Source organism: Colobus angolensis, unplaced genomic scaffold (assembly GCF_000951035.1).
Source record: "Colobus angolensis palliatus isolate OR3802 unplaced genomic scaffold, Cang.pa_1.0 Scaffold256, whole genome shotgun sequence".
NCBI classification, from domain to species: Eukaryota; Metazoa; Chordata; class Mammalia; order Primates; family Cercopithecidae; genus Colobus; species Colobus angolensis.
In genome coordinates, this window is record NW_012115777.1 from 3,545,589 (window position 1) to 3,572,016 (window position 26,428).

The window sequence follows — 26,428 nt, forward strand, 5'->3', positions numbered from 1 at the left end:
GGTTTTGCTTCTGTCAGGATGGTACAAACTTGAAAGTAAATTTACACTGTTACAAAAGAATTAGAACACAGTTAAAAGATTTACAGACGGAACTAGAGTGTATTTAAAACACTCCGAACTTACAGTGGGGAAAAAAGTACATGTCCAGTGAATATAACGTTATATAGAAATGTGCCCTTTATGAGGGCATTCCCTATCTTGTCACTTTTGAGAAAGATCATTTGGTTCGTTGTTCTGTATTCTGGGGTCAGTGACCATCAAATCTCTGACTGTAAGAATGCTTCCTAACCTCTGCTTAGTCAGGGCACTTGAGACACTGTTCACAAACACTGCTGACCAGCCAAAGTGGCCTCAATGTGTCATGCTACATCAAAGTCTTAACCTCCTCTTGGAAGAACTTTTACTTCTTACACAAAGTTGCATTATAATTCTAACGTTTGCATCTTCCTTAGTAAATTGCAAAAAAAAGTTTTGACTTAGGACAAAACTGGTAATTACAGGAAACTTCCAGTATGTTAAAATCAGTAAGTAATATGGTAGCTGAAAAAATTATGAGACAAAACATGAAACAGTCAATTGTCAGCTTTTTCAACTGGTATGCAGAAACCTCAAACAAAATTTTAATAATTTTAAATAGTCTCTTTCCAAAACTTAAGTTTCTTCTGAAACTTACCCTCCTTGAAATCTTTTATCTTTCTTTTTTTTCAATTTGAAATGGAGTCTCGCTCTGTTGACCAGGCTGGAGTGCAATGGCATGATCTCAGCTCACTGCAAGCTCTGCCTCCCAGGTTCACGCCATTCTCCTGCCTCAGCCTCCCGAGTAGCTGGGACTACAGGCACCCGCCACCACACTTGGCTAATTTTTTTTTATTTTTAATAGAGATGGGGTTTCACCATGTCACCCAGATGGTCTCGATCTCCTGACCTCATGATCTGCCCACCTTGGGCCCCCCAAAGTGTTGGGATTACAGGCGTGAGCCACCATGCCCAGCCGAAATCTTTTATCTTTCTACTAAGTTTTACGTAACTTTCAATACAAACCATCCTTTCTTCAGAGTTTTCTCAAAAAATAAAATCACACTAAATTACCAGGCCAGAAGCCAGGTCTACAGAAGTTAAATTAAAACTTTGGTGTAGATCCAAGTGAAGGGTTACAAACAAAGATTTTCATTAACTTTAGTAAAACAGCGATTTGCCACAGAATTCAGGACTCTGTTATATAACACTGCCCTGGACTACAGATCTGTACTAGTTCAATTAATGATTATCCCCTCCAATACACACACACACACACACACACACAAAGCAACAAGTAGAAAAGAGAAGATTTAAATAACTCAACAGTATAAAATATTTCATAAAACATATTAGGCAATTTCAGAAGACTTTCTCCTGTTATTTAAATCGCCAATTTAGAAAATGTCCAATATATGACCAGACATTTCCATGGAGCCTTAGGAAGTAAACAAGCTGGAAATTAATATAACTTCTGGCTCTCTACAGAAAACAACCACAAGATTTGTCTTGTAAGATTCAGGAGGTTTAGATAAGGATACTCGAAAATATGACAAGTAAAAGGGCCATTAAAGGAACCAATATTGTCTGATACTGGCTAATACCCAAAAGGACAACTACCCAAAATCTATCCAAAGATGCTGCTCTGAGAGAGCCATTAGCGCCCAACAATACCCTGTACTTCCTCTAAATTTCCAAAGGGAATTATCTAAAATTGTAGACAGACAACTTTCTTACTTGTTAAGAAAGTTAACATAAATGGGTTAAATGGACGTCACTACAACTCCATTAATCCCATTACTATAGAACATCAGATCCTTCTGAGTAAGCTTTTAAAGCTGTCTGTAAAGCAAAATTAAAAAAAAAAAGGATGGGCGCTGACTTGTAATAAGAAAAATGAAATAACCAAAAAAAAGGTTTTATAGTAAAAATAATAGGTTGTAACAGATGGTGAAAACAATAAAAGACAAATCTGAAATTCTACAACAAATCATAAAAGATTTGAGAGAAAATAAAGTTTATCTTGGTTTAATATAACTCAAGTAATAGAACTCTCTAACGGTCCCAATCTGTAAATGATATTGCTGGGACCACTACAAGAAGAACCCTTCTTTATTCACTAAAGCGTAACATCTACAGATCTGTTTCCAAAAAAAATGCAGTAAGGTCCTATATATGATCAGATAGCTAGACAGCCCTCAGTCTAGACAGTCTTCCTACATAATCATAGATCTTTTTGAGTACAAAAATAGTACACTGTGTTCTGGGAGCATTAACAACATGACATAAAAAACCCCACCTGCCTATTATATTGCGTACCTTAAGCTGGGTGCAGTGGCTCACTCAGCACTTTGGGAGGTCGAGGAGGGCAGATCACTTGAAGTCAGGAGTTCGAGACCAGCCTTGCCAACATGGTGAAACACTGTCTCTACTAAAAATACAAAAATTACCTGGGTGTAGGGGCACACGCCTATAATCCCAGCTACTCCGGAGGCTGAGGCAAGAGAATCGCTTCAACCTGGGAGGCAGAGGTTGCGATGAGCCAAAATTGCGCCACTGCACTACAGCTTGGGCAACAGAGACTCTGTCTCAAGAGATAAATAAATACATACATACATACATACAAAAATTAGCCAGGCTTGGTGGGGGGCGCCTGTAATCCCAGATATTTGGGAGGCTGAGGCAGGAGAATCGCTTAAACCTGGGAGGCGGAAGTTGCAGCGAGCCATAGCACCACTGCACTCCAGCCTGGGCCACAGAGTGAGGAGCCGTCTCAAAAAACAAAAAACAAAAAAACAAAAAAACAAAAAAAAAAGAGAAAGAAATCGTATACCTTAATTCAGTAGCTAAGGTTTAGCTTCCCTGCCTCAGAGCAATTATAAACCTCAACTGAATTAATAAAAGCATCTTCAGAGGTTATACTAGGTCTTTAAACCTCATGTTACCATGCATAGTAAATCCCTGTTGCTAAAGGAAACCACCCAAAATTTCTGTCACTTGAGTATTTATGAAATATTGTTACTCTCTCTTTTTCATATTACCATCCACTGGTGTAACAGTGTTAATTCAGTAACCTTTACCTACTGCAAGGAAAATCTCACGATTGTGATTCCATAACTCAAGAAGTATTCAAGTCCAAAACAAAACTTTTGAATTTTCCAGTACCAAATCCTGACTTTACTGTTTGTTAATGGGTTTTATCTTAAAAACAAAAATCAGCAATATCAGGCTTGATATGCAACAGGTACATCAGTTACTGTGGTAAAATTCAATTTCTTACCAGAAGCTAGATTGATCAAGTGACTTAACTGTAGTCCACTAAGATAGAGCAACTAACTAAAAGTAAATATATACACGAATAGCTGATATGCTTTTAGAATAATTCACTTCTCTGAAATGCTGCAAAGAAGAGGTTCCTCCGATATCCTTTAAAAAACAACAAATACATTAACTACTTGATGGCTTGATGGTAGCTGCCTCATATCACTGCTATCATAAAGGTAGAAACAGTATTGTAGATACCATAGAAATACCTTAAAGTTCATTACTAGAAGCGGGATGCTTTGACTAAACATCGTTACGCAAAGGCCTCATATGAAACTGTAAAATAAATCCATTAAGAAGTTCAAAGATTCCATGACAGATACACAAAATTTGGCCTGTCAAGTTTCAAAAGAACCATATGACCATCAAGTTGTAAGATCCATGAAGATAAAAACTGTCACAATCAGAATGGCTACTTGATAGTACCACATAACACCTCAAACAGGGCCAGGCGTGGTGGCTCACTCCTGTAATCCCAGCACTTTGGCAGGCTGAGGCAGGTGGATCACCTGAGGTCAGGAGTTCGAGACCAGCCTGACCAATATGCTGAAACCCCATCTCTACTAAAAATACAAAAATTAGCTGGTGTGGTGGCATGCGCCTGTAATCCCAGTACTCAGGAAGCGAGATAGGAGAATCTCTTGAACCCGGGAGGCAGAGGTTGCAGTGAGCCGAGATCGCGCCATTGCACTAGCCTGGGCAACAAGCGCAAAACTCCATCTCAAACAAAACAAAACCTCAATAGATACTACTCTATGAAACATTTCATTTAAGTAGAAAAAAATGGCCACAATATCAAACACAGATGGGAAAACTTACCTTGCATAGCATAGGATACTGGTCAATTCATGCTTCATTTGTAAATAAATTTAATCTGGAAAAACTGTAGGCCAGGTGTGGTGGTGCAGGCCTGTAATCCCAGCACTTTGGGAGACCGAGGTGGGTGGATCGCCTGAGGTCAGGAGTTTGCAACCAGCCTGACTAACATGATGAAACCCCGTCTCTACTAAATACAAAAAAATTAGCAGGGTGTGGTGGCACAAGCCTGTAATCCGAGCTACTTGGGAGGCTGAGAAAGGAGAATTGCTTGTACCTGGGAGGTGGAGGTTGCAATGAGCTGAGATCATACCATTGCACTCCAGCCTGGGCAACAAGAACAAAACTCCGTCTCAAAATAAAAAAAGAAAAACTGTAATGGTGAGTCAAAGACTAAAACCATTCCTAAACAACTTGCTGAACATCTCTAAGATTTTATAGAGTTGCCTCTATGGTTTAGAAATATTTATTATTATTTTTTAAATTTTAATTATTTTTAGAGATGAGGTCTTGCTGTCACCCACGCTGGAACTCCTGGACTCCAGAGACCCTCCACTTCAGTCTCCTGAGCAGCTGAGACTATAGGTGCATGCCACCATGCCGGGCAACATTGTTAAATATACTAGTATGTTTATGTTATGAATCCCTTAGAAGAATCCCCTATTGAAAAGACACAATATTCACATACTAAAATACTATATTTTGTGTATTCTCCCAAGGGCATTCTAACTTGTCATCCAATAATATAAAAACATATTTAACTGCAATAGTTGAAATTTACACATTTCGACGATATAACAAACACTTTGCTTCTTTCTAGGAAACCTTGTCTTCATCGTTCCCAGTCCTCAGGAAACCCCACATAGGAGTTTCCAACAAGATCTAAGTCCAGACACATTGTCATCACATTTCTCAAAACTAAAGACAAAGAAAAAATCTTGAAAGCAGCCACAGAAAAATGATACATTACTCATACAGAACAATTTGAGTAACTGTAGGTTTCCCATCAGAAATGAAGGCCAGTAAAAAGTAGAACAACACTTTTAAAATGCTGAAAGAACAGACCTATCAACCCAAAACTCTATATCCAGCAAAAATGTTTCATATATGAAGGTAAAATAAAAATCACTCTCAGCTGAAGAGAAAGAATTATTATTTCCAGTAGACTTATTATAAAGAATAATCTTCAGTTAGAAGCAAAGCGTTGTCAGAAGGAAACTTAGAACATCAAGAACAAAGGGAGACCAACAGAAATTATAAATATCTGGGTAAATATTTTCCTCTTAGTTCTTTTAAACATCTAATGTTTAAAAACAAGAATTATAATATTTATCTAATGAGATTTTTAATTTATGCAGGGAAATATATAACTACAACAAAAAGGGAGGAGCCTAAAAAAGCTTTTATAGTGATCAGATTTCTACATTTCACTTGAAGTTGTAAAAATAACAATTTTATGTAGACTTAAAAATTTACATATATTGTAATTCCTAAGAAATCCCTAAAATAACTGTACGGAGATAATAGTCAAAACTACAATAGGTTAATTGAAATGAATTAAAAAGTGTTCAATAACCCAAAAGACAGAGAAAAGGCAAAACGAAGGAATATCAAAGGAACAAAAAGAAAACAAATGGCAAGATGGCAGAACTAAATCCAAACATGCTAATAATTTCACTAAATATAAATGTCCTCAACACATGGATTAAGATAGATGATCAGAATTTTAAAACAGGACCCAACTATGCGTTATTTATATGAAATTCACTTTAAACATGATATGGGTAGGTTAAAAGTAAAAGGACAGGCTGGGCGTAGTGGCTCACACCTGTAATCCCAGCACTTTGAGAGGCTCAGATCGGAGGATTGCCTGAGCCCAGGAATTCAAGATCAGCCTGGGCAACATGGCAAAACCCTGTCTCTACAAAAAATTTAAAAATTAGCTGAGTTTGGTGGCACATGCCTGTAGTCTCAGCTACTTGGAACGGTGAGGGTGCAGTCAACCCTGGCTGTGCCACTGCATTCCTGCCTGGGTGACAGAGTGAGACCTTGTCTCCAAAAAAAAAAAAGTTAAAAGGATGGAAAATAGGATATATTACACTAGTCAAAAGAAAACCAGAGGGCTAACAACATGAAAACATGCTCAACATAACTAGCCATCACTGAAATGCAATTCAAAACCACAATGAGATATACCTACTAAGATGGCTATAATAGAAACGATAGAAGTATTGGCTAGGATATAAAGAATGTGAAATGGTATAGCCAGTCTGGAAAAGTCTGACAGTTACTCAAAAGGTTAAACATGTGATCCAACAATTCCACTCCTAGGTACACACCAAGAAAATCAAAGTATGTCAACGCAAAAAACTGTACGTGAATGTTCACAGCATTATTCAACTGATAAATGAATAAATACGACGTGTTCATACAGTGGAATATTTGGAAAAAAAAAAAAAAAGGAAGGAGGGAATAATGTCCTGAAACAGGCTACAACATAGATGAAAACTGAAACAATTATGCTAAGTGAAAGAAGTCAGTCACAAAGACAATGTGTGACGCCATTTATATAGTGTCCAAAAGAGGCAAATCTAGAGGCTGAAAGTAGATTAGTGGATGTCTAGGACTGGGGGAGTAGGAAAGGGTAGGAGGAATGGGAAGTGACTGTTAATGAACATATGGTTTCTTTTTGTGGGGAAAAAAATGTTCTAAAATCAATTTTGTTGTGATGGTTACACAACTCTGAATATACTGAAAACCCTAAAAGTGTATACTTTAAATAGGTGAATAGCATGGTATGTGAATTATATCTCAATAGAGGCATTATATTTAAGAAAAGAGCTAGAGTGGCTATATAATATCACACAAGGCTAGGCGCAGTGGCCCACGCTCATATAATCCCAGCATTTTGGGAGGCTGAGACTGGCGGATCGTGAAGCCAGGGATTCCAGAACAGCCTGGGAAACATGGTGAAACCCCATCTCTACTAAAAATACAAAAAATTAACCGGTGATGGTGGTACACACCTGCAATCACAGCTACCTGGGAGGTGGAGGTAGGAGGATCACCTAAGCTCAGGAGGTTGAGGCTGCAGTCAGCCATGATCATGCCACTACACTCTAGCCTGGGCAACAAAGTGAGACTTGCCTCAAAAAATAAATAAGTATCAGATAAAGTAAACTTCAGAGAAAAGAAAATTACCAGGGACAGAGGAACACTACATGATGATAAAAAGCCCAATTCACCAAGAAGACATAAGCAACCTAAATATATATACAACTATAATTAAAGAGCTTCAAAACACAAAAGCACTAACTCAAACAACTGAAGGGATATATAGGCAGATCCCACCCTTACTGCTGAAAAATTAAACACTCCTTTCTCGGTAACTGGCAGACCCTGTACACAAAAATCAGCAAGAATATAGACAAAATGAACACCATCCACTAAATGGCTTGAATTGGTATTTATGAAATGCTACAACCAACAACAGCAGAGTACACATTCTTTTTAAGTGCACAAGACATTCACAAGGATAGATCATATCCTGGATCACAAAACAAACCTTAACAAATTTAAAAGAACTGTAATCATACAAATTATGCTCTTTTTTGAGATGGAGTTTCACTCTTGTCACCCAGGCTGGAGTGCAATGGCACAGTCTCGGCTCACTGCAACCTCTGCCTCCTGGGTTCAAGCGGTTCTTCCGCCTCAGCCTCCTGAGTAGCCGGGATTACAGGCTCATGCTACCATGCCTGGCTAATTTTTGTATTTTTAGTAGAGATAGGGTTTCACCACATTGGCCAGGCTGGTCCCGAACGCCTGACCTCAGGTGATCCAGTCGCCTCGGTCTCCCAAAATGCTGGGATTATAGGCGTGAGTCACTGCACCCAGCCGGTACAAATGAAGCTCTTTGATTACAATGAAATCAAACTAAAGTAAGTAATTAAGATATAACAAGAAAATCTCCAAACATCTGAAAGTTCAACAATGTACTTCTATATAATAAGTCAAAAAGGAAGTCTCTGGAAATTAGAAGATACCTTGATCTAAATAAACATGAAAATACAAAATATCAAAAATTTTGGCATATGTGTAAAACTCTACTTTGAAGCAAATTTATAGCATTAAATGCTTATATTAGAAAATTAGAAAGATCTCAAATCAATTATATAAGCCTCAACCTTTAGGAACTTGAAGAGGAGCAAAATAAACCTAAATTAAATAGAAGGAAATAATAAAGAGTCGAAATCAATGAAATTGAAAACAGGAAAGCAACAGAGAAAACCCAATGAAATCAAAAGTCAATTCTTTGAAAAAAATAAGAATTGAAAAACCTCCTGCAAAATTAACCAAGAAAAAAGACAGCAGACATAAATTACTAATGGAAAGAAGGAACAGGAAAGAAGGAATATTAGGAAAGACGAGATCTCACTACAGGCCTCTAATTCATTCAAAGGATAAGTGAATACAATAATAAATTCCATACACAAGAATCGGATAATTTAAATGAAATGGACTAATTCCTCAAAAAACACAAACTACATAAAGTCACACAAGATGTAACAGACAACTATGAATAGCCATATTATAACTATTTTAAGAAACTGAATTTGTAATTAGAAATCTACAAAAAATCTCCAGACCTGGATGGATTCAAGGACAAATTCTATCACACATTTAAAGAAGTAACACCAATTATTATAGAATTTCCTAAAAAAAGAATGGAAGAAAAGGAAATACTTGTACTTTTAAACTCGTAAAATGATGTATTACTGATACCAAAACCAAAGAGAATACAAGAAAACCACAGACTAATATCCTTCATTAACATAAACAAAATATCCTTAAGGAAATATTTGTAACTCAAATTCAGCAACTCATAATGAGAGTAATATACCCTGACCAATGCAAGTTTATCCCAGATTCAAGGCTGTCTCCAGTGTAATCCAACGAAGAAGAAAATCACTTAGGCATACCAATTGGAGTATTATTTTAAAATTCAGCATCCTTTCATAATAAAAATTTTCTGCAAGCTAGGACTAGAAGAGGATTATTTTAAACTGAGAAAGGGCATTTTCAAAAAATTTATAGCAAACATCATACTTCATAATGAAAGACTGACTGCTTTCCCAATAAAATTAGGAACAAGGGAAGGATGTCTCCAGTCACCAGTCCTGTTCAATACATTAGTGCAATAAGGCTAGGAAGGGGGGAGAAAGCATACAGGTTGCAAAAGAAGAAATAAAACGGCCTCATTTCACAGCCAACATTGATGTCTATCAATTTGGGTAGAAAATCCCAAAGAATCCAAAAAAGAACTCCTAAAACTAATATATGATTTTAGCAATGTCACAGGATACAAGCACAAGAATCAACTGTTTTTCTATATACTGGCAACAAACAAATGGAAACCAAAACTTTTTTTTTGTTAAACACACATTTACAATAGCAAAAAAAAAAAAAAAAAAAAAAAGAAGAAGAAGAAGAAGAAAGAAAAGGAAAAAACCAAAACAAAACTGAGATTCCTGGGCATAAATTAAAACATATGCAAAATCTGTGCTGATAACCACAAAACGCTAATGAAAGAAACTAGAGAAGATCTAAATGAATGGAGAAACATACTGTGTTCAAGGACTGGAACACTCAACATAGTAGAGAAGTTTTCTTTTTCTTTTTTTTGAGACAGTGTCTTAGTCTGTTACCCAGGCTACTGGAGTGCAGTGGTGCGATCTTGGCTCACTGCAACCTCCGCCTCCCGGGTTCAAGCGATTCTCTTGCCTCAGCCTCCAGAGTAGTTGAGATTACAGGCGTGTGCCACCACACCCAGCTAATTTTTGTATTTTTAGTAGAGGCACGGTTTTGCCATGTTGACCAGGGTGGACTCGAACTCCTGACCTCAAGTGATCCTCCTGCCTCAACTTTCCAAAGTGCTGGGATTACAGGCGTGAGCCACCGTGCCCAGCTGAAATGTCAAGTCTTCTGCAACTGTTCTACAAACAGTGCAATTTCCAATCAAAGTCCCAGCAAGATTTTTTTAGAGAAATTGACAAGCTAATTCTAAAATTTCTATGGAAATGCAAAGAAACTAGATAAAACAACTATGAAAACAAAAAAAGTTGAAGAAACTATTTTTCAGAGTTTTTTTCACACTACCAAAGTTTAAGACTTACTATAAAGCTACTGCAATCAAGGTGGCATAGAGCTGAGAGACAGAATAAGTTTAGAAACAAGGCCATACAAAAATGACCAACTGATTTTTGAAAAAGGTGCAAAGGCAAGTCAAAGGAGAAAGGTTGGCTTTTTAAAACAAATGTTGTTGGAAGAACTGGACATCTATATGCCAAAAGTTTAATCCCAATGTAATTCTTACACTTTACACCAAAATTAACTCAAAATGGACCATAAGTCTAAATGCAAAATTAAAAACAATAACACTTCCAGGAAAAAATTAAGAGAAAATATTTGTGACCTGGGGTTAGGCAAAGGTTTTTGTAAACATGACACTAAAAGCATGATTCATAAAAGAAAAATTTGATAAACTGAACCTCATCAAAACCACAAACTTTTGTTCTGGGAAAGACACTGTTTAGAAAGTTTGAAAAGACAAGCTACAGGCTGGGACAAAATATTTTCAAATTACTTATCCAACAAAGGACTTGTGTCTAGAATACATAAAAACCTCTCAAAACAGTAAGAAAATAATCCAAATAAAAATGAATAAAAGACTTTACTAGTGAACCAAAAAGATATGGACAAATAAGAAACAAGAAAAGATGTTCAACATCATTGGCCATTAGAGAAATGCAATTAGAACCATGATGAAACCTGCCCTCTTAAAATGACGATTTATTTCTACATCAATACCACATTGCCTCAAATGTAACAGCTGTAAAATAAACTCTTGCTAATACGTATAAGTCACTATTTTCTTCTTTAAAATTGCTTCACCTATTCTTTGCCTTCTCTCTAACCTAATTCTATCCAAATGGATCTCTAGAGTACCCTAGAGGAAAATCAAACTGTTAGGTAATAATTTTAATTAATTCAAACTGTTGGTAGCCTTCTGAATCTGAGCAATAACTACTTTATACTGTCATTTGGGCAAGAGGACAAGTGTTATTCCCATTTTACCAATGAGGAAATAGACCCAGGAATTCCAAATCTAAAAAGCTGAGTGGCTCACGCCTGTAATCCCAGCACTCTGAGAGGCCAAGGCAGGCGGATCACAAGGCCAGGAGATCGAGACCAGCCTGACCAACATGAAACCCTGTCCCTACTAAAAATGCAACAATTAGCTGGGTGTGGTGGCACACGCCTGTAATCCCAGCTACTCGGGAGGCTGAGGCAGGAGAACTGCTTGAGCCCAGGAGGTGGAGGTTGCAGTGAGCTGAGATCGCGCCACTGCACCCCAGCCTGGGCGACAGAGCGAGACTCCAACTCAAACAAACAAAAAAGCTGAATGACAGCGCCACAAAGAAAGGAAAGAGCCAAACTACTAACAAAAATAGAACTTCTGATCTCCAGTCTAGTATCCTATTCTTAAGCCACACTGGATTCCCAGGGTCCTGTTTGCTTTTCACCTATATAGAAATCATTTCAATCTCATTATGTGGAAAACAAAAAAAAGTAAATTCTCTGACCCTACCCCACAAATGGAACATCCAAGATATTTTTTAAAATTTTCAAGCCACCATAGAAAAGAAATGGGAATGTATATGAAGACAAATTTTAAAGAATAAAAAATTTCAAATATTTTCCAGACATAACAGTCTAGCAGGCAACCATTTTAATTAGGTGTCACAGTTAATTACAAGATCAATGAATGTTTACTGATTGGCTTTTTAAAATTGCAATTAACATCCACTTTATGAAAAACACTCTCTCCTCTCCAGACTGCATAATGAAATACTATTATCAAGATGAACTACATTTAAAATTTGTTAACTATAAAAACCTACCTATTCAGGGAAAGGAACTATAAACAGCAGATAGCTCAAAGTATAATTTTTTTAGCATTTCAGAGACACAGTGACAACAGTTTCTAAGAATTTGCATGTTCATTTCCTGTACGTGAAACCACACAAAAGTTTAAAATATTTTTTAATATGCATTTACTTTATCACCTTTTTTGAAGATCATTGTGTTTCCCCTCTTTTTTGGCCAGCAAGTGGAGTGGGAGGAAGAAGACTGTTTTCCAAACTCTGTATAAAGTTTCAAATTTTAAAAAACAGACTTCATTGGGAGGCCAAGACGGGTGGATCACGAGGTCAGGAGATTGAGACCATCCTGGCTAACACAGTGAAACCCCATCTCTACTAAAAGTACAAAAAATTAGCCGGGCGTGGTGGCGGGTGCCTGTAGTCCCAGCTACTTGGGAGGCTGAGGCAGGAGAATGGTGTGAACCCGGGAGGCGGAGTTGGCAGTGAGCCGAGATCGCGCCACTGCACTCCAGCCTGGGCGACAGAGCGAGACTCCATCTCAAAAAAAAAACCAGACTTCAGTAAAAAAGGAATATTCTAAACTTTTTGACCTATTTTTATAGTGCCTATCTGAACTGGCCATAATACGCTTACTTACATTATTTTCTCTAGACAGGTCCAAATTACAGGTGAATCTTTTTTTTTTTTTTTAGCAAGTTAAAATTTTTTTTTTTTCTTTTCTGCATTAGTCACATTCTCGCCCACTTTACCACCCAAAGACTTTTGCAGTCAGACTCCTGGCAGAAGGCTCAGAACATTCTGCTGATAAAAGAGAAACCACCACCCACCCAAGACAGCAATTGCCAGCTGTTTATTTTCAGATTTTGGTTAAGAAAAATTTAAGGAAATTCAAGTCATATTTTTCAAGCCAACCTCAGAAAATAAATGGGAATATATATGAAATGTAAGAGAAATTTTAAAGACTAAAAAAATTCAAGTATTTTCTAGATAATTAATAAAAGCCTAGCAACCATTTTAATTAGGCATCACATTAATTATAAGATCAATGAATGTTTACTGATTGGAAACTTTGTTTCCCTTATCCGCCAATCCACTACTCCTACCACTACATCTACACAGAAATACTGTGGCTACTGATACACCACAGATGTATCTTTAAACGTCAACAATCTAGTTTAAATTTTTTCATGTTCAGGTATACGTCTCTAATATTATATGAACTGACCCATATGAAAATAAAAAAACTAAAAGGTATAGTCATGGTTTTCATATAAACTTATAATCTTAAGAATGCACGTAAATTACATATAAAAATAAGCATTTACACGGGCATATCACTGAATCTGAAAGCAAATAAAATTTTCACTGTCCTTAAAAACAGTGGAATGAATACATGTTTGGAACTGTATAAAGACACTTTCTGAAGAAAATTAATTTTTAAAGTTGGAAGAAACATTTTGGAAGTAATGACACTAGAGGATTTTTTAAAAAATTACACGTTCCCTTAGAATTATGGCTGAATATAAGTTTCATATACATATGTTTAAACAGTTATGACAATTCAAGAAGGAACCTAATATAAACCAGCTATTTCTAACCTACAGGCAAAGGAGTCAGTGGAAGAGTTGCCTGAATGCACATACTCCAAGCACTGTCTGTAGTGAATGGAAATTTCTACTCCATTTCTCAAATATAAAGATACTACAAAAATAAAATACAAAATCATTTAAAAGCATAGTAGTTTTCTGTCATTATACGTAATTTCAATCAACAATTACTAAAAGTACAATTGCGTGTGTATTATAAGTGCAGGGTTTCTCACATTCAAAACAGGTCAGGAGCCTTTAAGCCAATGTACAGAGTTCCTTCTGGCTCCAAAATTCTATGATTTTAAAGGATGAAGAACTCTTATGGTGAATTCTTTAGAACTATTCAATTCCAATAAACATACATATGTATATATAAATAATGCTTGCTACGTGTCAAGTACTGGACTTTTTCTCAGAGATGAGTAAGACCTGATTCCAGACAGACGCAGGTTCAAATTGGCAGGAGAGACAGACACAGAAACAAATAATACAACCTAATAAATACTGCAGAAGAAATGTTTCAAATGCGTAGGGAGCACAGCGGTATCAACGTCACCTGGGGGAGTATGAGAAGACAATGATTTATGAATTGGGTTTTGATAGGCAGTAAAATAGAGGAACAGTAAATATCCTAGACAGATGGTACCGCACGTACAAAAGTACAGAGCTGTCAAAGTGCATGGCATGTTTGGGGAAATAGCCAGTATAGTCTGGTATGGTCGGATATTAAAGCGAGACTAAAAGGTAAAATGGATTGGGGCAGACTGTAAAAGATCCTGAATGATGATGTGCTTAACAATTAGGATTTGATTCTGTCAGCAATACGGTTACTAAAAAGTTTAAGGAAAGGACAGATATAAACATGTATTTCAGAATAACTCTATGGAAGCATTACAGTAGAGAAACCAGTGGAGGGCGGGGGGCGGGAGGGCAACCGCACTAATTCTGGAGAAAAAATAATAATAATACAATACAGTGTGAGTGGAAATGAAGAACCAAGGATGATTCCTGGTTTTCGAGTTCGGATAGCAGGACAGATATTGGAACCGTTATCAGAGATGGGATACAGAAGAAAGGCAAGAAGAAAACCAGAAAAGAGTAATACCCCTTGGAAAGCAGTTTCAAGAAACAAGTTATCTCCATTAGACGCTGCAAACAGGTGACTGAAAGGGTCCCCCGTCCGGTGGTGAGCCCGCAGGTGGCCAAGACAGGATGAAAGTAGATACGGAAGGTGTGTCCATAGCGTTAGGGTCAAGGCTTTTCATTAAACTTTTCGCACCCCATCTCCATTATGAGGAGCTCGGAGCTGGAGGGGTGCAGAGAGGAAGTCCGGTTCCCAGGAGCGGGGAACCTGCGGCGGGAAGCGGCCAGGGCTGGGCGCCGGTGGTTCAAGAGGCGCAAGGCACCGGCCCAGGCGAAAGACTGCCCCAGCGAAGGACGCCTCCGACTCGCCCACCCCTGCTCCCGTCCCTGGATTTAGTCCACTTACTCTGCTCTTAGTCCCTCGCAGCCGTCAGCTGTGGCGATGGGGACTCAAAGCCTCTACTAACCGGGATCTAGGCACTCAAAGGAAGAGACTCCGCGCCCCTAATCCGCCTTCTCAGCAAGCAGACGCAGAGTCGCACGGAGACAGCGGAGGGGTAGCCGGGAAGACAGTGGCGTCCAGCCCCATCACCAGCAGGGTAGACACCTCCACCGACCGCCTCCAACCGGCTCTCCCGGAGGACTCCAGCCTCGCGAGATTTCCTTCCTCGCGTCACGATGGGGCACAACCGACCACTCTCCGCTTTGCGCGAGAAGGCGGGGCGGGGCCCTTCTACGTCCCTCCCTATTCCTCCCCTCCCAGGCCTTCGCGCGGCCTCTCGCAAAGTCTCGCGAGTTTTTCCAGGGGAAACCGGCCGGGGTGGAGAGACCGAGAAGGGGACATCGGGTGGGTGGGCCCACCCACCCTACGCTTAGGGGGCCGTGGTTGGTACTTCGCTGTTGGGGAGGCTTTCAGGTCGCCCAGATCCTGCTTCCCAATGGGTGACTGGGAAAATTAATGGGTGGAAAATCTCGAGGGGTGGAGGCTTTTTTTTTCTCTTTGGCCCCGCCCTCTTCCTGTTCGGGGACTGGGAAGCCGGGCCCTCCGAGGGGGAAGGGAGACTTGGCGGGGCTGTTGGAGAGCGCTGTGCGCACGCGCGAGCCCGAGTGTGTGAGTGTGGACGCGCACGCGCGCTCTCGCTCTTAGGAAGCCTGGGAAGGACCGGTGTGCTAGGAGATGATCGGGGAAAGCATAGTCCCCTGTCTGTGGCACCAGACACTCCCGACTGTGCGCTGACTGTCCCCACCCAGCCAGCAGCCTTTTCCAGAGAGGCTGTGGTCCATAGCCTCTTCGTTTTCACTGCAGGACCAGGCACGAAAGTAAGCGAACCTCGATCCTGAGATCTTTCTTATCCACTCACCTTGTATTTCCACCCCCCACCCTGCAGCAAAGTGGGTCTAGAAGGTTTCTCAAAGAGAGTTTTGCGTGAAGGGAAGATGCGTCTTGAAAGCAGGAGGTGAAAATAGCTGGATCGTAAGAAATCAGTTCGTTTTGATTAACACTTTGGCTCTGCTTGCCATGTGCTTTTCGAATGTGGATTGTCTATTCAGTATAAGATTTTGTTAGCGAAGCAGGGGAGTACCATATGCTCTGTTTTAATAAGTAAAACTTTTAAAAGTTTTAAATTTCTTCCTACACACCAGTGTGATGGTAACAACTAAGTTTTTCTGCTCTACCTTGTAAATTACTGTGATGTTTCAAAAGCTAAGGGGAGAGTGTGAAGTTGGGGTCCTCATCCTAAGGCGAAGACCTGATGTGCCGTTATCTTAGGAGATGTTTATCTTTGTTTTGGCCTTTTCTTTTGCTGTCACTCCACTTTCCTGTTAATTCCGCACCCCTACCCCCCAGTCCCCCTTTTTCAGAAATCTTCAAACGTTTTTCTAGGAGGGAAGTCCAAAAATGGCTTGGGGTTTATATGTGACGAACGTCAATTAGCAAGGATCATAAAGGTGTATTTCAAGAGTATTTGTCACTATGTTTCGTATATGTAACAATTACATTGTAACAGATACAATTAAATGTCGAAATGTTTCCCTCTGACAATTTTAAGTTCATTTTAAAAGCGAAACCAAAAATGTATGCACTACTAATTTTGTCTATGCCTGGTAGAGTAACAGCCTCATATGGTGTATTGATACCGTTGCTTTCTGGTCATGACCTCATTAAACTGTCCTTTGTTGGACAGATTTCTTTGAACATATTACTCATGTTCCCTACTAAGTCTTCTTGAGGGAAAGAATCTTCTTGAGAAAATGAGAAAAAATTTAAGACATTAAATGTTATGTATGAATATTTGGCTAATATGTTTTTTCCCTTACAGGTTAAAACAAAATGAAGATTTTTTCTGAATCTCATAAAACAGTGTTTGTTGTGGATCACTGCCCTTATATGGCAGAGTCATGCAGGCAGCATGTCGAGTTTGATATGCTGGTGAAGAATAGAACCCAAGGAATCATTCCTTTGGCCCCCATATCTAAATCATTGTGGACTTGCTCAGTAGAATCTTCCATGGAATATTGTAGAATAATGTATGATATATTTCCTTTCAAAAAGCTGGTGAGTGTGAAGTACAAACAAAAATCATGATTTTGGGGATGTACTTAACTGCATAAATGAATTTTTTATATGAATTTGCTATAGATTATGACTATGTGTTTATTACTTAAAATGTGGTACATAACGCTGCCCTTTGGGATTAATATATAATAGATGTTTAACTGGGGCCAGTAATAATAACAGCTAACAATTATTGAGCACTTACATGTGCCAGACATATTTCAAAGTGCTTCATATTTATTAATTTCTTTAATTCTCATAACAGTCATATTAGGTAGGAACTGTAGTTATTGAAGCAATAGTCAAAGTATGTAACTACCGGTGTAGAACACAGACTGACCATTGAGAGCTGTTGTCAAACTGTGCTGGCATGGAGCAGCTGAGTGTCAGTCTTGTTTGTTGCTTCCCTATTGTAGATCCGGAAACTGAGGTAAAGAGAAGAAACTTGTCCTGAGTCACATAGTTACTTAGAGACAGAGCCAGAATTTGAACCTAAGCTGGCTGGCTGCTTGCAAGTTTAGCAAATATATACTAAACTGCTGCATTGTTTGGCCATATTAGAAAGAAATACCTTTAAGAACGCTGAGTGGCAATGGTTTATCAATAAGAAGAGAAATGGATGATTGATAGAAATTACAGGTATTAAAGTTTAGTCTTAGATTTCAGTATCTTAAATGTCTTATTTTGGGGAAGTCATTTGGTTAGCCACAAGTGGAAGACTTGCTTTCTGTCTTACTTGAAGCAGCCTAGGTTGGGACCTAGCCAATTCTTAGACTGAGGAAGGTAGGGCAGTAGAGTAAAGGTGAACATAGTCTGATATTAATACCTTCAGATATATTCCAAATTAAAATATAAGCCCTTCTTAAAATTTGTGTGCATTCTGTGTACGATAAAAATATATAATGAGAGGGAATATAACTGATGTAGAGCACAGGCTTTGGTTCAGACCTTGGCATGGTTAGCTACCAGCCGTGTGACTTTGATCATATTTCTTAATCTCTCCAAGCCTCAGTTTCCTCCCATGTAAATATAGCACTTACTTCCTTCATGTAAGCTTTAAAAGAGATAAATCTAAGTGAAGTGGCTTGTAAAATATGTCCCTGTCAGATAAGCCTTTGAAGAGAAGACCAATTATCAGACTTCTTGGGGGAGGAAGGAAAACTAGTATTTCATCGATATATAAGGAAAAAGATCATAGATTAGATCATGTTGTCCAGAGTAAAGAAAGAAATCTAACCCTCTACCCCAAAAGGAACATGGGTCAGAATCATCATTTGATAAGTTTTCTAAAATATTCTTTGTCATTATCTTACCTGATAGCAGGTAATTTTAAATTCTCAAATTTGCATTTTACTTTAAAACTTAGTTTGGCTTTCAGTGCCCTATATGATACAGCTCCTGCCTATTTCTCTGAGTTTGTCTCCTTTCCCACTGCCTGCTCTGACTTTCACCCTTTCCAGGGTATGTGCTCAGATGCCTTTGCATTTGTTGTTTGCTGTACCCAGATTATCCCTGATTTACAGTGGCTGGTTTTGGATTGCCTTCAGTTGCCACTGTTATGGAGAGTCCTTCTCTGATCACCCAATCTAAAGTAGCTAATTAACTTATTTTTCATAGCGTTTATCACTCTCTGAAATTATGTTGTTCATTTATTTGTTTGTAATCTTCCTGCAATGCCCTTTGTCCTGGTAGACTCCCCTCCCCTGACTTTCCCCACATTGTGAGTAACAGAACTTTTTTATTCATCACTCTATTCCCATATACTCAGTGCCAGCAATAACACCTGGCATGTACTACACATTCTGTGACTATAAAATGCGTGAATGAATGAATCAGTGCAACAGTGTTAGAAATTGCATGTTCCTTGAAAATATGTTGGTAATTGAGTGAAATTGGAGTTGAATACTAATTGTTTCTTTGGAATCTATTAGGTGAATTTTATTGTGAGTGACTCTGGAGCACATGTTTTAAATTCTTGGACTCAGGAAGACCAGAATTTACAGGAGGTATGGTTAGATTTTGAGATGTGGCCATTTGTAAAAATTATCTAAATGTAGTAATACTTTTTTAAAAAAAGACCAATTTTTTAAATCACTCTAGGATTTGCATATAGTGTTAAAATGCCAAGTTATATGAGAAAACAGCTATCTCCGTTCTAGTCATTCCCTACACCCAGCACCCCCAAGCAAACTTCCATGTTTTAGCGGTTGTCATATTTACTTCCAGATTTCTAAATAACATGTTTTTATTCCTGTTTATTGAGTTTTCTGTTTATTTATCTACTTTTATTTATTTTATTTATTTTATTTATTTTGAGACAGAGTCTTGCCGTCACCCAGACTGGGGTGCGTCGCGCCATCTCGGCTCACTGCAACCTCTGTCTCACAGGTTCAATAGATTCTCCTACCTAAGCCTCCCGAGTACCTGAGACTACAGGCATGTGCCACCACACCAAGCTAATTTTTGTATTTTTTAGTAGAAATAGGGTTTAGCCATGTTGGCCAGGCTGGTCTTGAACTCCTGACCTTCATGTGTCCAATGCCTGCCCCCTTCCCTTGTGTTCTCAATATGTCTGATTTCAAAGTTTCATGTTTGCATTATAACATCTACATAAAGTATTATTCACTGTTAAGCCAAGTAATATATATGGTTAGTTCCTTATATAGCTTTTTGTTTATTCCTAGAATTATTTAGTATCTCCTTTTTGTCCCCTTCATGTGTTTTCTTTTCATAATATCCATTGCTGCTTTTCCTCATGCTTCTACAAAACCGCTCAATATTGTGATCATAAATGTGTTAGATAGTTCAGCTGTTTGGTTTTGTCCCCTGAGGAACTTCTTGGAGCACAGTCTTCTGCTCCAGTTTGAACTGGCTGCTTTCTAGGCCCACTGCATTGCTGTCATCCTTCTCTCCCTATTTTTCAGATCCCATTTTTTTTCCTCTCATTTTCTTTGTGTAATCTTTGGTTTTGGTAGAACATAACCTCTGGGATGCCTATAGTTTACCTTGCCCTTTGCTGATACTTTGGGTGTAGAAAATCCGTGTTGGAAATAACTTTTTCCTCAAAATTTTGAGGGCATTATATACTCCACAAAATTATATGTTTTATAGCCTCCAATGCTGAGAAACCTAACACATTTTTCTTTATAATTTCCCTCTGAAAGCTGTTAGAATCTCAGTGATGTGCCTTGGTGTTGATCTGTTCTCATCCACAGTGCTAGGCTTCATATTTTCCAGTACAGGGAAATTTCCCTGCATTGTTCTTTGATAATGTTCTTGTCTCTGTGTTCTGTGTCTTTCTGAAATATCCATGCTTGGGATGTTAGACCTCCTGCATTAAATTCCTTACTCTTTTTCTCACTGATCATCTCATTGTCAGTCATTCTGCTTTTTTGAAGCTTTTAACCCTTGTATAGAACTCTTTATTTGGTTGTACTTTTAATTTCCAAGAACTTTGACTTATGCTCTAATTATGTCTATTTTTGGCATATCCTTTTCTTGTTTTATGGGTGTAATTTTACCTGCAGGTATTAACATCAGTTTATTTGAGGTTTTCTTTTGTTCCTTCTGTATTCTCAAGTTCTTTTCATGTTGAGGCTTTTCTTAAATGCCTGTTGATACTTAGGTAGGCAGTCTTATTTAAAAGCAAGGCACTAAATGGCAGATTAGAAAATCTACACATTGTGGAGTAGATATTGCTGACTATACTTCATTGTAGTTTAAGCCGATTGTTTGCACTAGGGAACCTCCAAATATTGGAGTTGATAGATGGTCTCTCTGGGACTGTTCTTCTACTCTTTTATCTGTATGACAACTTGGTTGTCAGCTCTCTGGGGGACAGGGGAGAGGTAAGTTATACCATTGCCCCTGTAGCATTAGCCATATTCAGATGCACAGTAAGCCTCACAGTAAGCTACTGTATTGGACAGCACAGATAGAGAACATTTCCATCATCACAGTAAGTTCTTTTGCTCTGTAGTGATTTAGTATCTTACCTTTACTCTCTCATGTGCTTTTGGTATCCATGTTTGATACCTTTCAGTTTCAGTTCTTCCAAGGAGTGTGATTCTGTATCTTGTCGGGTAGGGGAGAGGTAGTCACTTACACAGGTAGGGTGTAAGTAAGATCTGGGAGTCAAGTTGTTCTTTGAACTCACTTCAAGCTATTGACATTTTTAGTATCTTGCCTTACCCCGCTGTGTTTGGTAATGGGTGCCTCCAGTTCTTGAACTTCTCCTGGATTCTGCAGGGTATATTACTTTGCCTTTTACCTTCCACAGGCACTTAGATTTCTGCGTGTTCCGTCCTATTAAGTTCATCACCACTTCTTCATCCATTTTTATACATTCTTGTTGATGTCTATCTTGTTTGTTCTTGTCTCTTCCACTCACTTCATGCTTGTGGGGTTATGCTTTCTTTTCTGGTTTCTGTGTTGTTTTTGTTTGTTTGTTTTGAGACTGAGTTTCGCTCTTGTTGCCCAGGCTGGAGTGCAGTGGCGCGATCTCGGCTCACTGCAACCTCTGCCTCCTGGGTTCGAACAATTCTCCTGCCTCAGCCTCCTGAGTAGCTGGAATTACAGGCACCTGCCACCACGCCTGGCTAATTTTTGTATTTTTAGTAGAGACGAGGTTTCACCATGTTGGCCAGGCTGGTCTGGAACTCCTGACCCCAGGTGATCCACCCGCCTCGGCCTCCCAAAGTGCTAGGATTACAGGTGTGAGCCACCACGACCAGCCCTGGTTTATGTTTTTTAAAAAGTAAAATCTTTTACTTCGATTTTAGTGGAGGAAGCAGAAACCAACTCATGCTCAACCAGTTAGGTTTATGTTTTAACATTGTCTAAAGATACTGAGTTACTAGTAGCTTATGTTCTTTGCCGTTGTTTAGTTGGATAGAAGACTTCAGTCTATGAGGTTCTTCACGATGAATATGAACAACATGAGAAACAAGGCTTTAGTGAAATAATTGAATACATTATTTGAATTATTTAATGTCAAAATTTTTTTGTGAATGGGTGATCTGAGGTGTTTTTTTTTTATTACTATTTTTTGTTTTCTTTTTCTTTTCCTTTTTTTTTTTTTTTTTGAGACGGAGTCTCGCTCAGTTGCCCAGGCAGGAGTGCAGTGGTGCAGTCTCGGCTTACTGCAACATCCGCCTCCCTGGTTCAAGCGATTCTCCTGCCTCACTCTCCTGAGTAGCTGGGACTACAGGTGTGTGCCACCACGCCTGGCTAATTTTTTGTGTTTTTAGTAGAGATGAGGTTTCATCGTGTTAGCCAGGATGGTCTCGATCTCCTGACCTCAAGTGATCTGCCCGCCTCGGCCTCACAAAGTGCTGGGATTACAGGTGTGAACCACCACGCCTGGCCTCTTTTTCTTTTTTTTAATTTAATGTAATTTTATTTTTCTCTGAGGTTAGTTTTAAATAGAACACTTTTAAAGAAAATGTGTTTTATCATACTATTTGGTCTTAAAATGTTTGTGATTAGTATAATATATGTAAACATAGCTAATTTTTCATTCTTTTGAGGGAATTCACTCAGTAGGCTTTGATTGGCTTGGCTTTGCACTAATATCATTACAGAATGTTCTTAATATACTATTACCTGAAAAAACAATTTTAAGAATTCCATACATTTCCACTGTACTGTGTTTTTTAAATACTGTGAAAGAAATGTTTTACCTTTTTCAAGAGGTACTGTGAAAGAAGTGTGAAGGCTTTCTAGCAGTATATAAATAAAAATAAGTACAAATCTACGCAGATTTGTACCTAGTGTACCTCTGCAGTGCAGTAAAAGTGTGCTTTTGATGGATAGGTATGCTGGTCATAAAGGAATTACTACTTTTTTTCTGCTTTCGCAAGGTGAAAATACATGATTTCCCATTCATTGCTTTTAAATTTTGAATGGAGGGGAAGACTCCACTTGTGAAAGCAACTATATAGCAAATCACTGGTGTTAAAGAATATGTAAAAGAATTTACATTTTGTATAAATTATGTATAATCTTGTCTATATTTAATGTTTAACTTTAGTTATCCATGTCACACCTTTTCCCTATGTTAAACCTTTCTATGTCTCTGTATCTATCCTGTGCCAGTACCACACTATCTTGATTACCATTGTTTTGTATTAAGTTTTAAAATAGGAGGTGTGACTCTTCTTACCTTGTTCTTTTTGAAGATTGTTTTGGCCAGTTTGGGTCCCTTGCAATTCTGTATGAATTTTAGAATCACCTTATCAATTACTACAAAGAAGTTGGGGATTATGTTGACACTGTAGGTCAGTTTGGATAGTATGGCCATCTTAACAGTATTAACTCTTCCAATCCATGAGCATGGTATGTTTTTTCATTTTTTAGATTTTTAATTTCTTTCCAACAATGTTTTGTTGTTTTCAGAGTATAAGTTTTATACTTCTTGTTAAATTTATTTCTAAGTATTTTATTTTTGATGCTGTTTTAAGTGGGATTTTAAAAAAATTTAGTCTTCAGATTATTATAAGTATATAGAAATACAGTTGATTTTTGTGTATTAATCTTGTATACTACAGGTTTGCTGAACTTGTATATTAGTTATAATAGTTTTTTAGTGGATATCTTGGGATTTTGTGAATTCAGCATCATGTTCTCTGCAACATAGAAATAGGTTTACCTCTTTCTTTTCAATCTGGATTCTGTTCATCCTCTCTCTCTCTTCCTTCCTTCCTTCCTCTTCCCTCTCCTTCCTTCCTTCCCTTTTTCCTTTCTTCCTTCCTTTCTCTCTTTCTTCCTTTCTTTCTTCCCTTTCTTTCTCTCTCTCTCCTTCCTTCCTTCCTTTCTGTCTTTCTGTCTTTCTCTCTTTTTTGTCTCTCTTCATCAACTAGGCCAGAGTTCAGAAGCTGAACTCCTGGACTCAAGCGATCCTTCTACCTCAGCTTTCTAAGTAGCTAGGACTATGGGTGTACACCACCACACCTAGCTGATTTTTTAGTTTTGTTTTTTTTTTCTTTTCTTTTTGTAGAAATGGTGTCTTGCTTTGTTGCCTAACCTGGTCTTGAACTCTTGGCCTCAAGCAGTTGTCCTGCCTTGGCTTCCCAAAGTACTGGGATTACAGGCATGAGCCACTGAGCTTGGCATGGATTTCTTTTATTTCTTTTTCTTTCCTATCGCCCTGGCTAGAGCTTCCAGTACAGTGTTGAATAGAAGTGATGAGAATAAACTTCTTTGTTACCGATGTGTAGAGAGAATTCATCCAATCTTTCACCGTTAAGTATGATGTTAGCAGTGGGTTTTTCACAGGTGTCCTTTGTCATCTTGAGGAAGTTCCCTTCTGTTCCTATTTTTTTTAATTATGAAAAGGTCTTGGATCTTGTCAAGTGCTGTTTCTGTGTTTATTGAGATGATCGTGTGAGTTTTATTTTATTAATGTGTGATGTATTGTAATAATTGATATTTGTATATTAAATAAACTTTGCATTCCTAGAATAAATCCCACTTGTTCATGGTGTATAATTCTTCTTTGTGTGTTACTGGATTTGGTACTATTTTTTTAAGAATGTTCGTGTCCATATATGTAAGATACATTGGTGTGTAGTTTTCTTTCTTGTGATATTTTTATCTGAATTGCACATACTCTTGTCAACATAATTGTTTTTCCTTTTACTTAGCTAATGGCGGCATTAGCTGCTGTTGGGCCTCCTAATCCTCGGGCAGATCCAGAGTGCTGCAGTATTCTGCATGGTCTTGTTGCAGCAGTGGAAACTCTCTGCAAAATTACCGAATACCAACATGAGGCTCGTACTCTACTCATGGAGAATGCAGAACGTGTTGGAAATAGAGGACGAATAATCTGCATTACTAATGCAAAAAGGTGAGGTGTTGATTATAGCAATTCTTTCACTGTGGGAATTTTTAAATCCTATTGTAGTTTTTCAAAAAACTAGAGACAGCATGTTCACATGTTTACATTTAAGCATATTACAAGTGGCCTTTCTGATTTTTTTCCTCTTTTTTTTGTTTTGCCTTTTAATATTGAGGCTGTGTTCCATTCTAAAATAAAGACTTATCTCATTGAAAACTGTTTAGATTGCCATGATGTAGATAAATTTAACATTTTTCCTCAATGGATTTTCAGCTAGTTGTTTACTGGTATGACTGAGCACACTAAAGATAGTCCTTATTGAAGTAACTTTAATGTCTATAACACAGTAATACAGCAGAAGAGTGTTTTGAACTTTTACTGTTCATTCCTTTAAATTTGCTACATCTTTTTTATGCCGTAGTGATAGTCATGTGCGAATGCTTGAAGACTGTGTCCAGGAAACGATTCATGAACATAACAAGCTTGCTGCAAATTCAGATCAGTGAGTATAATTCATAAATGAAATAAATATGTTCACATTGATAGATATATGTTATAATTATTTCCAATAACTTAAAAGTGACTGGTAGCATTTCCCTGAATTCTCTACTGACTCAACAAATTAGTCAAAAAATGTATGTTTGATCAGAAACTTTTTTTTTCATTTTCCCTTTCACTGTAATATTTTACTTTTCTCCTACAAGAAAGGTGATCAAAAGGATAAAATAATACATAAATTTATAATGTGTATTTGTTTTGATGGTTTAGTCTCATAGTTGTGTTTCAAATTTGTAAAATGTGCTGGGTGTAGTGGCTTATGCCTGTTATTCCAGCACTTTGTGGGGCTGAAGCAGGCAGATAACCTGAGCTCGGGAGTTGAAGACCAGCCTAGGCAACATGGCAAAATCCTGTCTCTACACTACGAAAAATACAAAAATTAGCCAGGCCTGGTGGCATGTGCCTGTAGTCCCAGCTACTCAGGCCCCTGAAGCAGGAGAATTGCTTGAGCCTGGGAGGTGGAGGTTGCATTGAACCAAGACTATGCCACTACACTCCAGCCTGGGCAGCTACACTCCAGAGCAAGACCATGTCTCAAAAAAAAATAAATAACATTTTCATTTTAATTTTTTAAAAATTGTAAAATATGCAAGTTGTTAGTGGCATTATTCAGTATGTACCACATCTAAACATAACAAGTAGTTCATTGTGTGATTTTTCAAAACACTTTTTCTGTTTCTGAAAAGGAAAACAAGTTTTTTTTTTC

General features: G+C 38.1%; 2 protein-coding genes across 5 annotated transcripts in view; one reads left to right on the top strand and one right to left on the bottom strand.

Moving 5' to 3' along the window:
* Positions 1-15,513, bottom strand: part of FGFR1OP2 (FGFR1 oncogene partner 2) — a 28,686-nt gene extending 13,173 nt beyond the window's left edge. For 2 of the 3 annotated variants that reach the window (XM_011946982.1, XM_011946979.1), the window contains exon 1: positions 15,177-15,513. The gene's annotated coding sequence lies outside the window, so the exon portion shown is untranslated. Of the gene's footprint in view, positions 1-289; positions 448-15,176 lie in introns of all 3 variants that reach the window. The other variant, XM_011946980.1, reaches the window with a different exon arrangement.
* Positions 15,514-15,559: 46 nt separating this feature from the next.
* The window catches only part of ASUN (asunder spermatogenesis regulator), a 33,121-nt gene continuing 22,252 nt past the window's right edge, over positions 15,560-26,428 (top strand). Inside the window, exons 1-5 of one of the 2 annotated variants that reach the window (XM_011946977.1) lie at positions 15,560-16,090; positions 17,092-17,327; positions 19,259-19,333; positions 24,971-25,173; positions 25,586-25,666. In XM_011946977.1, the coding sequence (XP_011802367.1) occupies positions 17,103-17,327; positions 19,259-19,333; positions 24,971-25,173; positions 25,586-25,666 (584 nt within the window). In that variant the 5' untranslated portion in view covers positions 15,560-16,090; positions 17,092-17,102. The remainder of the gene's footprint in view (positions 16,091-17,091; positions 17,328-19,258; positions 19,334-24,970; positions 25,174-25,585; positions 25,667-26,428) is intronic. The other variant, XM_011946978.1, reaches the window with a different exon arrangement.